This window comes from Arvicola amphibius, chromosome 12 (genome assembly GCF_903992535.2).
Source record: "Arvicola amphibius chromosome 12, mArvAmp1.2, whole genome shotgun sequence".
NCBI classification, from domain to species: Eukaryota; Metazoa; Chordata; class Mammalia; order Rodentia; family Cricetidae; genus Arvicola; species Arvicola amphibius.
Genome location: NC_052058.2, coordinates 109,277,402 through 109,293,543, shown reverse-complemented (window position 1 = coordinate 109,293,543; position 16,142 = coordinate 109,277,402). Strand labels below are relative to the sequence as shown.

At 44.9% G+C, this 16,142-nt stretch overlaps 1 protein-coding gene across 2 annotated transcripts in view; it reads right to left on the bottom strand.

Annotated features, from left to right (window-relative positions):
* Positions 1–12,875: 12,875 nt before the first annotated feature.
* The window catches only part of Tnfrsf11a (TNF receptor superfamily member 11a), a 76,772-nt gene continuing 73,505 nt past the window's right edge, over positions 12,876–16,142 (bottom strand). For both annotated transcript variants that reach the window (XM_038350096.1, XM_038350097.1), the window contains one exon: positions 12,876–15,560. In XM_038350096.1, coding sequence (XP_038206024.1) covers positions 15,208–15,560 — 353 coding nt within the window. In that variant the 3' untranslated portion in view covers positions 12,876–15,207. The remainder of the gene's footprint in view (positions 15,561–16,142) is intronic.

Here is a 16,142-nt window from a genome sequence, read left to right as displayed (position 1 = left end):
TCAACCCATCCAAACAACCCAACCAACCCAATCAACCCAATCAACCCTCCCAATCAACCCAACCAACCCAACCAACCTACACAACCAACCCACACAACTAACCAACCCAGTCAACCCACCCAACCCACCAACACAACCAACCCAATCAACCCATCCAACCAACCCAACCAACCCAATCAACCCAAACAACCCTCCCAATCAACCCACCCAATCAAACCAACCCACACAACCAACCCAACCAACCAACCAACCCACACAACCAACCCAACCAACCAACCAACTAACCAACCCAGTCAACCCACCCAACCCACCAACCCAACCCACCCAATCAATCCAACCAACCCAATCAACCCATCCAACCAACCCAACCCACCCAATCAATCCAACCAACCCTCCCAATCAACCCAACCAACCAACCCAATCAACCCACCCAACCAACCCAACCCACCAATCCAACCAACCCACCAAACCACATTGTAGAGGGAGAAAAGTCATTCCTCCAAGTTGTTTTTTGACTCTACAATCAATATGGACAAGTCTGGCAGCCAAGGGAAAAGGTTTCAAGGTGGTGAAAGGTATCTAACCCAGAGAACTGATAGCTCTCCTAATTTACACACCCAACCGAACCAACCCATCCAACTTACCCAATCCAAGCAACCAACCAACCTACCCAATCCTGTGCACCCTATCTTGGACTTCAGTGATTGTCTGAATTAAAATGACCCCCATAGGCTAATAGGGAATGACACTATTGGAAGACATGACCTCATTAGAGTAAGTGTGGCCTTATTGGAGGAAATGTGTCACTGGGTGTCTTAGGGTTTCTATTGCTGTGAAGAGACACCATGACAATGGCAACTCTTACAAATGAAAACATTTTATTGTGGTGGCTAGCTTACAGTTTCAGAGGTTCAGTCCATTATCGTCATGGTGGGACATGGAGGAGTGCAGGGAGACATGGTGCTGGCTCATCTTTACCAGAAAGCAACAGGAAATAGACTGTGATACTGGGAGAAGGTTGAGAATAGGAGAATACAAAGCCAACCCTCACAGTGACACACTTCCTCCAACCAGGCCATACCTACTCCAACAAGGTCACACGTCCTAATAGTGTCACTCCCTTTGGAGGCCATTTTCTTTCAAATCACCTGGGGATGGGCTTTGGGGTTTCAGAAGCCCAAGGCAGACCTAGTGTTACTCTTTTTTCCTGCTGCGTGCCGATCTAGATGTGAAACTTTCAGCTCTTCCTCCAGCACCATGTTTGCCCGCATAGTGCCATATTTTCTAACAAGACAATAATGGACTTAAACTCTGAACTATAAGCCAGCCCTATCTAAATGTTTTTCTTTATAAGAGTTGCTGTAGTCATGGTGTCTCTTTACAGCAATAAAACCCTAACTAAGACAACTTCCCAGACTCCATAACTATAAAAAAAATCAATTTTTATTGCTTGTAAACCACTGAGAAAAGTTTGAAAACAGAAATTTATATTTCAGGAGTAGTTAATAGAAATTTTAACTTTCATTAAATAATTTTTTAAACTCCAGTTATATGAAACAAGCAAACAAAAATATGTACTCAGACTGTGGCATGTTGTTCTGGCAGCTTGAAGGACCATAATGCAGAGCAAACAATCCATTTTTCCTACTCTTGGGCACACCCACACCTGCACAGAAGCCTACAGGAATGTTGAAAATAGTCTTACTCATAAATACCTTAAACTTAACCCTAATGCAGCCCAACTCATGAACAGCTAAACAAATCACACTGTTAGGCCAGAGTACGGGAAGCAAACAGACCCAAACAGAACTACTAGGTAATAAAACTGAAACAAATAGAGATAACATGCAAAAAAACCCACACTATATTAAGTGAAAGAAGCCAGACCCAGGTGGCCACACTCCATCTGGATAGCAGGGCAAACAAAGCCAAGCTACAGAAATAGAGAACAGATCACTACTGCCAGGTGTGGCGGTAGAGGAGGCAACTGACTACCGAGGAGCAGGAGGGAGAGTTCTGCTGTGGTGGAATGTCCTGCCTTGTCTTGGTGGTGCTAGGACTCCATATATTAGTCAGAATCCACAGAAGTGCAGACCTTAAAAAGGCAAATTTTACTATATGTAAATGATACTGACTCAGTAAAAGTGATTTTAAAAAATGAGTCATTTTGAGACCTCATGGGTATTATTGCAATGCTAAGTAAGCTTTCATTAAAATGCCACATACAGCCAGAAAGTAGTGGCATGCACCCTTCATCCCAGAACTCAAGGAGAAAAAACAGGCAGGTCTTTAAGAGTTTGAGGTCAGCCTGGTCTACAAAGCTGAGAAACAGGTTAGCCAAGGCTAAATAGTTAAATCTTATCTCAAATAAAAACAAATATTAAATTAAAATACTTGATACAAACAGGCCTGTGGGAGGCACATCTATAGAGGAGAGGGACAGTCCCTTCTCTGCTTCATAAAAGAACAATCATTCGGTGGCTACTTTGCCTACTTAATCATGAGACAGTACGTATGATTGACAGAGACCCATGGCTGACTACAGTGTTCTTAGAGAATAGTGACCACTGTCCATTCCTCTTGGTAGATGCCCTCCATGCCATGTACATTTGTTCACTGTCCATACCAACCTTATATGTTTGGATACAATGAGTCCCTCAGGCAACCACAAGGCTTGTATTTGTCTTCTTGGTTTTAAAGAGCTCCCTTTTCTCGACTATTCTTCACATGTGATAGCTCTTATAAACTCTACAAGATCCTGAAGCACATATCCAGCATCATGCAGTAATAGGTCAATACCTCTTAGCTATTATGAGTGGGGTTATCTTCCCTTTGTCACTGTGTGTGGACCTACACTTGACCTGGGTGCTGGAAAGGGGGAAATCCATATCATCTTTTTATAGAAATGAATTTTGGGAATATTCATCAGGAGTCCTTGTCTGTAGCCCAAGATTGGGTTTTGCTGTTGTTGTTGATTTTTTCTTATTCATGTCTTAGATTGGGTTTTCATTGCTGAGATGAAATGCTATAATCAAAGCAATGGTTTGGGGAAGAAAGGGTATTTGGGTTATACTTTTATATTACTGCTCATCACAGAAGAAAGTCAGGATAGGAACCTGGAGGCAGGAGCTGATGCAGAGGCCATGGAAGAAAGCTGCTTAGTGGCTTGCTCTTCATGACTTGCTCAGCCTCCTTTCTTACAGAACCCAGGACTATCAGCCCAGGGATGGCACTGCCTACAATGGACTTCCCTCCCATCAATCACTAATTAAGAAAATGTCTTATAGGCCTGCCTACAACCCAACCTCATGGAGGCATTTTCTCAGTTGGGGTTCCCTCCTTTCAGGTGACTTTAGCTTGTGTCATGTTGACATTTCCTGTCCCTCTAAAGCATCTCAGGTTTTTGTTTTCCTTCTTGGGCCTTTTGGGGATCTTTTTGTGTAAAACTGTGCCCATGAACAATTTTTTAGAATGATCAACTCTTGGCCCTTCTGACCTAGAGGGACACCATGCGGGAACACAGATGCGGCAGTGATGGGGTGGGCGGGGTCCATCAGCTCTGTCAGCTCCCTGATGGTTTTGTCTTAGAGGATCTTGAAATAATCTTATGTTTCAGTCTACCCCATGTTATCTTCTTCACAGGCACTGTCTTGGCCTCACCTGCGTGAGACCTCGTTAGTTTGGTTTTCTTTAGCTTGCCTGGTCATTCAGCGCTCAGATCTTTCCTTTAAACCACTGTGGCTGAGAGTGGACTTTTGTGAAACTCGGTGAGAAACCATATGCCGGGGACATTAACCGGCCATGAGATTGTCAGCTTCATTACTGTGACAAAATACACAGAATAAAAAAGTTCACTGACAATGTCTCGAACTTGCTTTAGACTACATTGACCTGGACCATATTATGATGGTGGTAGGTGGGTGTGGTGGATAAGGCTGCATACGTCATGATCTCTGGGAAAGAGTGGTAACAAGATTGACCCTTTACAGCATGCCCTCAGTGATCACACCCTCCCAATAATCCACTCAGTTATGAACTCAAAGTGGGTTAATCTGTTGATGAGATTAGCACCACTGTGATGAAATCACCTCAAAGTCTTCACCACTTGAGGACCAAACTTTGAATGCATAGGACATTGTTGGAGAGCCTTGCTGAAGGTTTGTAACATCATTGTAACGTTCAGTCACGCATCACGTATTGATTGGACACTGACATATACAGAGTGCTGTGGGGCTGCTGAGTACGGGAGCAGCTGGAAGTGCTGTGGTGGCTGGGTGTGGAGGACACATGCCCACTCTAAATTAAGCTGGCCACTGTCATTTGGAATGCATTTTGTGACGGGAAAGTTCCTGGGTCACTCCTTTTTAATAGGCCTGAGCCACTCTGTGGAAGAGAAGGCGGGTGCCCTGCTAAGTGTTGAGCTGTTAGGGACCATAGTCCTAAAAGATGATAGCAGGAACCATTGTCCTAAAGATGATAGCAGGGACCATTGTCCTAAGGATGTTTGTAGAGAGCCCCACATCCTATCTTGAGAACTGTTTGTTAAGGGAACCACAAAAAGAATGTTTCTGCTTGCACAAGAAACACCAGGTTTGCTAGCTGGTGACCTTTGCTACCCCCTTTCCCCCACCCCAAGCCGAGTTTCTCATTCAAGGGCTATATAAGGTGTAACCTTCACCTTAATAAAGGAGACCTTGACAATAGAATTTTGCTTGGTCTCCATTTCTCTCTCCAGCCCATGTTCTTTCAGGTTAGTGCCCCTTCAGAGGACCCTGAATAGCTGACCCGCCAAGTGGGGTTACATTGAGCTGAGGCACATTTTGGATTTAAGTGCTGAAGAGGACTGTAATCAGAGAAAATGACATTTCCCCTGGAGGTGGGAGAGGAGACCAGTGCCATGGAAGGTGAGGGGAGTTGAGTGAGATGTAGCCATGGTGAAGGGTCATTAAGAATTCTGCATAGTTTGGTCTGTGTTCCAAAGGCAATGGGGAAGCACTGGAGTTTGAATAGGAAGTGCTACGACCAGTTTCATTCTCATCTTATGTTTTCATGAATATATACTCTTGTTCTTGGCTATCTTGGCTTTCTTGGTTCTTTTGAGTCTCTTTTTGTCTCCTTTCTTGCCCCTCTCTCTTCTCTTTCTCTCTCACTCTCCCCCCCACCTCTCAGGGCCTGGTTCAGTCAGCCAGCCATGTTCAGTCTTCTGTTTTCTTTCCCTACTGTAGACTCTTCCAGATGCCTCTGGATGTTCCCTCCCTCACATCTACAATAGAAACCTTCTCTTCAACCACACAAAAAGAATACGTACTCTTGTGTAGTATAAGGAGGAGCAGGCCATGGCCCAGTGCCTGGCTAGCTTAACCCCTGAAATAATCACACCAAAATTGTATTAATTAAATTACTGCCTGGCCCATTATATCTAGCCTCTTCTTGGCTAACTCTCGCATCTTGATTAGCCCATGTCTATTAAATCTGTGTATCACAATGTGACCGTGGCTTACCAGCAAGATTCTAACCTAGGGCAGGAGAGCCATGGCGTCTGCCATACTTCCCTTCTTCCCAGCATTCTGTTCTGTCTACTCCACCCACCTAAGGACTGCCCTATCAAAAGGCCAAGGTAGTCTCTTTATCCAACCAATGAAAGCAACACAAATAGAGAAGTACCTCCTACACCACTCTTGGCAGCAGTGACTGTAGCCATATGCAGAATGCCCTGGTCCTTCTTTTCCTTGCATCTGCCCTTCTCTGGCCTGGTCTATGTCACTAGCTTATAAACAAGGTCCCATCTTCAGTTTCCCTGTTAAGCGCAGAGCCTGCAGATATGACATCGCTCATATCTTATGCTTTTGTTCTAGTCATTAGAACCCTTGATGAGTCCACAGGGCACATGTTCTCCTGAATGAAGGCACAGAAAGACTGACGGTCACAGCAGTGCCCTCCGGCCCTCCAGCTGGGGCCTTTGGTCTTTGCTGAGAATCCACTTATCCCCAGACCCCCACGGACACTTACCTGCTGCCAAGGGGTGGCTTGGCCTTCAGAGCTACAACTCCACTGGCCTCACAGCTCCACCATGGTCTGCCAAGCTGAGTCATGGTGGCTTGGCTAGACTTTTCACCTCCAAACTTCATATCAGACCACCAATCTAGGTGCCATCTTGGGGAACTTCAGTTCAGTGTCCTTCCCTGCCCGGAAAGCTCATTAGAAAGGTCCTTCCAGGAACATCCCCTTTTTTGAGACAGGGACTCTATGTAACTCTGGCTGTCCTGGAACTCCCTGTGTAGATCAGGTTGGCCTCAAACTCATGGAGATCCTCCTAACTCTGTTTCCTGAGTGCTGGTATTAAAGTCATGTACCACCAACCGCCCCGCCTTGGGACCCTCTTGAGTGGGGACTCCCAGCGTTACATACAGTCTGCTCCTCACATCCCCCACACCATCTCTGCAGACCAATGTGACAACAATGGGGAATCTTTGCCAGGACACAAAATCTCCCACTATGCCCCGGGCCTGTGAGCAACAACTCACAGATGTAGATGTAGATCTATGTAACTAAGCAAGTTTTCTCATAATGATAAAACTGAGACTGAATCTGCTTACATCTATTTCCAGGGTTAGAAAATAATACCATTTGGATTTAATTGTATTTTCCCTCATCTATCACCATCTTATTATCATATTACTCTCAATATATATAACAATATATAGAATATATAGAACAGTGAAGAGAGAAGATAATAAAAGGACATGTCATGCTTCACCAGCCAGTGAAAGATTTTTATATAAACATGTTCATTACAAATTTACAGGTCACCACAAATGGATGGGTCTCTGAGAGGGTGACTGCGATGTCTCAGAAGTGGTAACAGGCTGTGAGATTCCACATAGCAAGTAGGACTCCGAGGCTGTGAAAAGAGGTTTAATTGCTGAAATATTTACTCTAAAAAAATAACCTATTGGAGTATACCCCTGGAACATACATTTTTAAAGAATGAAAAATTGTAAAGTTTTAGTTTTTCCTAATAGTGGACGTTTACAAAATGTACTGAAACCTTTGAATTTGCTTTTCACATGGTTTCTTTGCCTCAAAATGGACTCCTTTTGATTCCCTGGCAACTCTGTCTGTAGGTGCAGACCTAACTCTTTCCTGCTGCCCTTTCAGCCTTTGCTTCTAGCTATCTCCATCCCTCTGTGACACACACTGACCCCTGGACCTTGGAGCATTCTCTACCAGGAACCCTGTAGCCACCACACTAACATTGGATCCAGGGCAAGCAACAGAAACAAGAACAGAGTCCCCATCCAACAAAGACAAGATCTGATGTCTACACCAAGAAACACTTAAAATGTTGTAATTCTAGATGCTGAGATTGCAGCACAAAAACACAAATGCAAACAGTCAAGACAACATGCCTCTTTCAGACGCCAGCAATCCCATCATAAGACCCCAGTCTCTGCAATTTAGCTGAAGCACAAGATAAGGACTTCAAAATATTATGAGTACGTTCAAAGGCCTTAATGAGGATATGAATTAGTCCCTCAATAAAGACTATGAAACATAAACAAACAGTGGAATGAAATAATGAAAATATCTTAGGACCTGAAAGTAGATATAGAATCACTAAAGAAAACCAAAACTGAAATAAAGCTGGAAATGAAAACTTATGATGTCAAACAAAAACCTCAGAGGTAAGTCTTGCCAACAGAGTACAAGACAAAGAAAAGAGAAGGAATGTATAGCAAAGTCAAAGAAAATGGTAAATTTAAAATAAAAAAATTCAGGCAAAACATCCAGAAAATCTGAGACACTATGAAAATACCAAACCTATGAATAATAGGGATAGAGAAGGAGAAGAAACACAGGTCCAAGACATATCTTCAGCAAAATGATAGAAGAAAAATTTCCCACTCAAAAGAAGGAGGTGTCTGTCAAGATATATGAAACATACAGAACACCAATTAGATAGTACCGCATAATAATCAAAACACTAATTTATAGAACATAGAAAAGATTATAAGTTACAAAGGATAAAGACCAAGTAACATATAAAATAAAAAGATCACAGGCCATTGCCAAGGCCATTGATTGTTCTCTGCATCCTGATGGTAAGGCCTTGTGATGACGACAACAGAGCTGGTGCCTAAGCAGAAGCTTCATTCCATGACTAGCACGCATGGTACTTGAAGACCCTCTTCAGGCTACCAGAGAAGAGAGCCAGTCATCAACCTCGCCCAGCTACTGGCCCTGTGATCCACAGTAGTGACCGGCCTGCAAGACATCCATGTGCACGTGGCACAAATTTGATGGGAGTGACCAACACTGCTAAACCAAGACTGTTAAAGCAGCCAAGAACCTGAGACTAGATAGGTCACCTGCTTAGGGAAAAACTTTGGACTAATATTTGCTAAAGGAGCATAGTTACGAAATGACTCATGATTCCCTTCGCTATACTCCCAGATCCCTCAACCAGAGGAGTTCCTTTCAGCAGTAGAGGGACTCATGACAGGGACTCACAACTGGGTAGTGTGCACAGATTGGCAGGTTGTGGAGTGCTTTGTCCTGAATGTGACATTTTCCTCAATTCTTCCCATCGGGGCTCAGGGAAGTACATGGGACAAGATATAGAAAGATTGTAATAGCCAAAGTGGATGTATGAGTCCGAGCAAGCAGTGTTTTCCAGGTACAACAGGACTGACACACGTATACAGTCACAGTGGCTGTGGCCTGCACAGGATGCATGTATGCAGTTACAGTGGCTGTGGCCTGCATAGGACGCATGTATGAAGTCACAGTGGCTGTGGCCTGCACAGGATGCATGTATGCAGTCACAGTGGCTGTGGCCTGCACAGGTTGAAGCCACACTGGGGTCCCAACAGTGAGAGGGGGAAATGGACATGGGGCCCACCACTAACCAGGAAGATATTTGAAATCGATACCCACTGGCAAAGGGAAAATCAGATTTTGCCAATGGAGTCTCACTGGATAAGTCAACCACACTCTATGGCAGGCCCGTGCACAGAGAAATTCCCCAACACAAAACAAACTCAGTGCTATTTTGGGGGGGAATTTTTGTCTCAATTTGCTTTGTTTGAACTCATTTTTTTGTCTTATTGGTCTTGTGCTTGTGTGCTTTGATTTTTAAAATATTTTTAAAATTTATTTATTTTTATTTTATGTGCATTTATGTTTTGCCATGGGTGTTGGGGTCCCCTGGAACTGGAGTTACAGGCAGTTGTGAGCTGCCATGTGGGTTCTAAGAACTGAACCCTGCACCTTTGAAAGAGCACAGCTCTTAACTGCTGAGCCATTCCTCCAGCCCTAAAGGAATATTTTGGTCCAGGAAGGATTTTTATTCTTTTTTTTTAAAGTTTATCTATTTATTTTATATATACAAGTGCTCTATTTGCAATTATGCCTCTATTCCTGAAGAGGGCACCAAATCTCATTCTAAATGGTTGTGAGCCATTATGTGGTTGCTGGGAACTGAACTCAGGAACTCTGGAAGAGCAGCCAGTGCTCTTAACCACTGAGTCATCTCTCCAGCCCTTGTTTTGATTTTTTTGAAGAACATAAAGTTGGCTGGGTAGGATTTGAGAGGAATTGGGAGAGGGGAAAACATAATTGAAATTTTTTTCCAATAAAAATTAGAAAAGTTTTACAAACCTGTGTACTTTAGTGTTCAGTAAATAACAGGACTTTAAAGGTCACCAAGAAGGGCTGGGGAGATACATCGGCTGGCATGATGCACAAGCACATACAAAGTCTGTAGGAAAACAAGTTACCATGGCTTAAAGATCTGAACACACTCACTCAATTTAGGGATAAAGATGACAGGGCGAGCAAAGTCCCAGCCTGCAAGTTGGAGCATGCTCAGATACTACATGTCAATTGGAATGGCTAATAAAACAAACACCCAAAGGGCTGATGATGTAAGTGCTAAGGATGTGGAGCAACCCAGCCTATCACCATTGCTGATGGGAATGCCAAATCCTGTAGACACTTTGGAAAACAGTCTGAGGTTTCTTATAATGTAGAATATAATGACTTTACCATCTCACTCCTAATGCTTACCCAAGAGAAATGAAATTCCATTCCATGTCCACAACAGTTTTTAGAGATAGACAATAATTGGTAATTGTCTCCAACAGAAAAGAACTTTACATGTCAGTGAGTAAAACTCTGCAACAGTCTAACTCTATAAAAGCTTGTTGTACCAGTGAAGAGGAGTGGGCTAGGATGTGCCCAAGAACTCGGATGGACCCACAGACTGCAGCAGCACTCGTCTGGAAGCAGTCCAACTCAACGGCTTCCAACTCTCCCAATCATAGAAGAATGCAGGAACGGAAAACAGAGGGCTATGGCATGGGGGTGGCGATGGGGGGAGGATCTATTCACTTAAGGGAAAAGGGGTGCAGGGTGCTGCAACCATCCTGTGTCTTGTTTGTAATGGTGCTCAGCACACTGCTACGTTGTGTCAGAACTCGGACAACCATAACCCAAAAGGCTGAGCTTCATCCTCATAGAAGAAACCCAATAGGGAGTTGATGCTAACAATGTTTATTTGTAAATAAAAGCCTCAAATATAAATTCTCACAACTTCTTAGCCATTGAAATAGATCACTAAAATCAGTAATAATAAATCTGTGTCACTCCTCTGTACTAAAAGGTGGCCTTCAGGAGCCTCAGCATGAGAATGGGGGTTCTGTTGGGACTTTAGTGTTCACAGAGCCTTCACATTCTGCCTCCTTGCTCTTGGGAGACCAAGACCTTTAGTACAGTGACAGCTTTGTGTGTGTGTGTGTGTGTGTGTGTGTGTGTGTGTTTAAGAGGATGCCTTGGGTGTCATTCTTCAGGGGCTATCTACCTTTTTGAGGCCAGATCTTTCATTTGAAGTCTGAACTTACCAGGCAGACTATTCTAGCTGACCAATGGTCCAGGGTTTTGCCTGTTTTTGTCTCCCCAGCAGTATGATTACAAGAGCCCACTCTGGCTTCATTCTACCTGGGTTCTGGGACTGGAACTCATGCATGCAAGGTAAACATTTTATCCAGAATCCCGAGCCACACTGAAAGTTTTTACTGGACTCCAATCCCCTCTCACAGTGGTTTGGTTCTCTACTATAGCCTCTTCTGAGCTGATGGCCATCTTGTTATTCTTCCTGAACTTGGAGAGACACCTTAGATGAAAACAACACAGTCCTTCAACCACATGTGGGTATTCACTCTCTTTGCAGGTCTTTGGCTATGACGGAGAGACCAATAGGATCCATTTTAACTGTTGGCTCTCAGGACAAGATGGTGTGAAGTTAGATAGGGTCTATGTACATGTCAGCAGCAGCTGGGTTAGATGGCATAGTCCTGCCAACTCTTTGTGGAAAGATGTGTCCCTCTGTCCCAGTTTCAAAAATGGCTAGGTGTCTGTGGTGGGTGGCAGAGCTCATTCCAGATATGTGGTCTGACTCAGGAAGACAGAATGGAGTATGGCATGGCTTCTGAGTCTAGGAGGGGACAGGCATCAGAGGGACAGCGAGAGAACGTGCTGTGAGAACTTGGGTACGATGGGGCTGCACTTCACCTCGGGTTCTCCCCACACCTGCTGGACTGCTGCTCTCACAACACAGACAGAAAGTGAGGCACCTGCATGAGATGAGTCTTCAGTGAGGCTGACTGGAAATGCCAGTCTGTATTCCCTCACATAGACAAAGGGTCGTGTCACCAGCTCTTCGGCCATTATGAAGCTACAAGTTACAGGACAGGTGATTTTATCTTCTTGCTATAGATAATCTGTTGAAGCTTCTTTAAATTTTCATTTCCTTTACCTTGAGAAGCATTTCTGACTGTTAAATTTACTAAGGGGAATTGAAGGGTACTTTTGGCCAAGAATGACCCCAAGTAACTGTAGGAAGGAGAGAGAGAGAGAGAGAGAGAGCGAGCCAGGCTCAGTGAAGCCATAGGCAGGCATGGTGGAGGGTGTCAGTAGACACTGAGGTCATGCATTTGACCCTGTCACCTTAGGGATGTGGAAAAGCAGTTACTTGGTGTGGTTTCTATATGTCTATTGTCAAGGATTCCAGAACTTACTGAGCTCAGCTTCCCTGATGCCAGCAAGACTCTCGCTGGGCCTGCCCCTGGACACTCCATCACCCAGTGTCAAGTTCCCCCTCTTTTCTGGTAAGACACTAGCAGTGGGAAATAGCCTGTTCATCATCACTGCCCTAAGGCTCAGGAAGTCCACAGTCAGCCTTCCCGCAGCCTCCTTTGACAGTCTGTTCTCCTGAGGTCCTGGCTCTCCAGCTCTCTGGATCTTCTTTCTCTGGTCACTCAGGACCCAAACATTAAAAGCTCCTATATAAAGTGGTTCTTCATCCCCAACTGCAAAGCAAGTTATACACCTCATGGGCAGTGTTCCCCATAGCCTCAGTCAATGGACAGCGGAGTGGAGGATGCATGCCACCTTTCAACACCACACTGAAGACAGACCTCTGCCCAAGTTCACCCCTTTGCCAAGCATGTCACGAAGAGCTGGTTTAAAACTGGGGAGACAATTGGTACATACGAGAGAACCTGAGTTCTCTCTTTAAGACACCTACAAAAAGCCAGACGTAGGAAGTATGTAATCTTAGTGCTATAGAGCCTCTCTGGGGCTTGCAGACTCGCTAGCCGGCCTGGATGAAACAGCTAGTTCAGGTCAATGAGAAACTCTGTCTCGAGTCATAGGACAGCATCCTAAGGAACAACACCGGACCACAATGGCCTTGAACTCAGAGATCTGCCTACTTCTGCCTCTCTAGTGTTGGGACTGAAGGAGTGTGCCATCGTGCCTGGCTGAATCATAAGTTTTGTAATGAGCTTTGTTTTAGCAAGACATAAAAAATTATCTTTTATGGACAAATAAAGGTTTAATAGTCTCTTTACCATGTCATTGAAACATTTTTCATTATATCGTTTAAACCTGTCACAAACATTTGACTACACACATGCAAATATCTGTCTTCATCATGTATTTCCTGTCATTCAGTTGGCATTGAACCAATATAACAACATTAGCAGGGATCACTGTGGGGAACCGTATCCCCCACCGCCACAAAGTAGATTCTTAATGCCCTTAGTACTTTGATTTTAGGAGTTCAAGGTACTTTAACTTCACTGAAGCATCCTGTTGATAACTCTGGGTAGGAAAATGATGTTGTTATCATTATTGGCTTTGTATGGGGAAGAACGGAAGTACAAAGGTGAAGTCGGTCCAGAGAGACGGAGAGAGTCACAGTGGATGGGGGTGTTTAGCTCTGCACGCCACTTTGTGGAGTTTATTTAATACATTCCACACTAAAAGGTATGATGGTTTGTTAAATTGAGTCTCACCTCTCTTCGGAAGGAGATTAACAGAATTTGATCACTGCACATCCCAGCCCTGCACTTATTTCCCGCAGCTCTTTATGTTGGAGAAAGAGCCCATGAGTTACAGAGCCATTCTCTGCTTTTGCATTCAAATCACAATCAACTGCAGTGACCCCAGGGGAACTGCAGTGGGGGGGGGGGGGGGAAGACAGCGATACCCTTTTGTTCAGCTGGGTATCCGTGGCTGTACGGTGGCCATCATTAACAGGCTCATAACCTCTCAGATTACAAAACTGCGTGCAGCTTGCTTAAGTGCTTGCTTCAGCCCTTCTGCAGTATCTGAGAGCTCTCATGACAAACCCAGCCCAGTGGCCCCTTTCAGTCTTAACTGCTTCGTCGCAAAAGGGCCACGCCGAAAGAAAATCACTGTAGGAAAATTAATTTTCTTACAGTCGTGTCATAGAAGTTTGAATTTATTTTTTGTGTGTATATGCACATGTGTGTATTTGCCTGTAGATGCCTGGAGCTGGAGTTACAATGGCTGTGAGCTGCCCAGGAGGGCTGGGTACTCAATTTAGGCTCTCAGTCTTCTTAACGGCAAATCAACTCTCTAGATCTCCTGGTGTGCAATTTAAAGGCATGAACGACACACACACACACACACACACACACACACACACACGATTGTTTTTTACTTCCATTAAACTGAATTACTCATGCACAAATACTGTGGAAGAAAAGAGGGCCTACTGCCTGAACATATTTCTGACATTCTTCTGTAGAAAGAGACTACGCACATCAGCGTGGCTACTTTATTCATTCTTTCTTTTCTTCTTCTTTTTTTTGGGGGGGGGGGCTTTTTTTTCTCCCTGAGATAGGGTTTTTCAGTAGCTTTTGTGTCTATCCTGGAACTAGCTCTTGTAGACCAGGCTGGCCTTGAACTCACAGAGATCCACCTGCCTCTGCTTCCCGAGTGCTGGGATTAAAAATGTGTGCCACCACCGCCCAGCATCATTCTTTCTTGAATTTCCCTGGCACCTTCTTTTTTTCTTTGGTCCCATGTTCTATTCACCTTTTCCACCTTTTCTAAATAGCATTTAAATCATTTAAAATTAAGAATGCCAAACCACAAAGGCTAGGATTTTTTTTTTTTTTTGAGATTTAGTGGCCAAGTACCTGTCACTGTGCTAAAAGAAAACAAAACAAGAAACAAACAAAACAAAACAGGTACAAAACAAGGCCACACACCCTGAATTTAGTTCTCAAGTATCTATCTATACAATCTGACAACCTTGCTTGTTGTTGTTGGGGGGCAGGGTCTCCCTTCTTTTGAGAAAAAAACGAGACACAGAATATTTCCAGAAACTAAAAATCCCTCTACTCATTTCATGCACTTCAGTCCCCAGCTTTACACATCTGGCCTATTCCCAATGTGCTAAGAGGACACTGGCAGAAGCCCTCGCCAGACCACTGGAGGGCAGAGTGCAAAATAATGTAAAGGAGACAGCACCTTCAGAATTGTCAAAAACAAAATACAATACAAAACAAAACAAAAACCCTTAAATAGTCGAGACAGAAAGAAGAGACAGCATCAAGAAGCACACTACAAAATCAAGTGAAATATAAATACTAGGGTGGGGTACAGACCTCAATAAGGCAGGACACCAACGTTGCCAAAAAAAAAAAAAAAAAAAAAAAAAAAAAAAAGGCCAAACTGAATGACACCAGGTGGGAAGAAGCACGGGAAGTGAGGAGCTTCACCACCACACCAGCAGATTGCCCTTGCGAGGAGGTGCGCAGTGGATAGCCAGGACACATCTGTTTAGTGAAAGCCCTGGTACTCCGCGCCCAGGGCAGGCAGAGAACTCGGGGGTCATTCTGCACATTGTCCGGAGCCCAGGGTACTGCGTGAACCCCGTGCCCCGCCCTGCTCCTGCACCGGCCGCGACGTCCCGTCCTTGGTCCCGTAGGTGCCCTGTTCCTGGAGCCCGGCTCCGGTTCCACACGAGTCGGAGAAGCGCGGAGCCGTGCCCGCGAAGGAGTCTCTGCGCGCCAGCGTCTCCTCCTGCACCGGGCGGCCCACGGGCTCCGGCTCCGGCTCCGGTTCCGCAGGGCCCGGGCCCTCCTGCGAGGTCTGGCTGACGTACACCACGATAATGTCGCCCTTGAAGTTCATCACCTGTCCACTAGAGATGAACGTGGAATTGCTGTTTCCCGTCACGTTCCCTGCAAGGGACAGAGTATAGAGAAGGTGTATCAGGTTCTACAGGGTGTCATTTGGAGCCACAGCAGGCGTTCTTTTGGGAAGTTTGGGCCACCTTAGAGGGCCCCCTGTGACAGCAGATGGGGGAGGGGAAGAAATGAGTGAAAGGACAGAAGCCCGTGGGCCATTCTTGTGTTTCATCTTCTCATACCTCGCGGGGATCACACACAACTCCAGGACACTGGCAGGAGAACCCACCTGCATTCTGGAATCTAGACAGCATTCAGTTGGAGAGAAGCGGGGCAGGAATAGAATAGTGGTAAGGGAAAAGAAAGGAGAGGGTGGAGAAGGCAGAGGCAGATGTCAATAGGTCCAGTACAGGCAGCCGCCCAGCCAGCAGACCTCAGTTCACTGAAGCAACTGAGAATGGCCTTCCCATTCCCTTCCCAAAAGGCCTAAGGTCTCAGCCACGCAGGATGACCATGGAGCTAAATGGGCTCAAAGTTTAGATATTAATAAAGTTCAGTTTTACTCCTCTAAAAGAAAAGAAAGGAGCAGAGAGAGTGGGGGGAAGGAGAGAGAGAGAGAGAGAGAGAGAGAGAGAG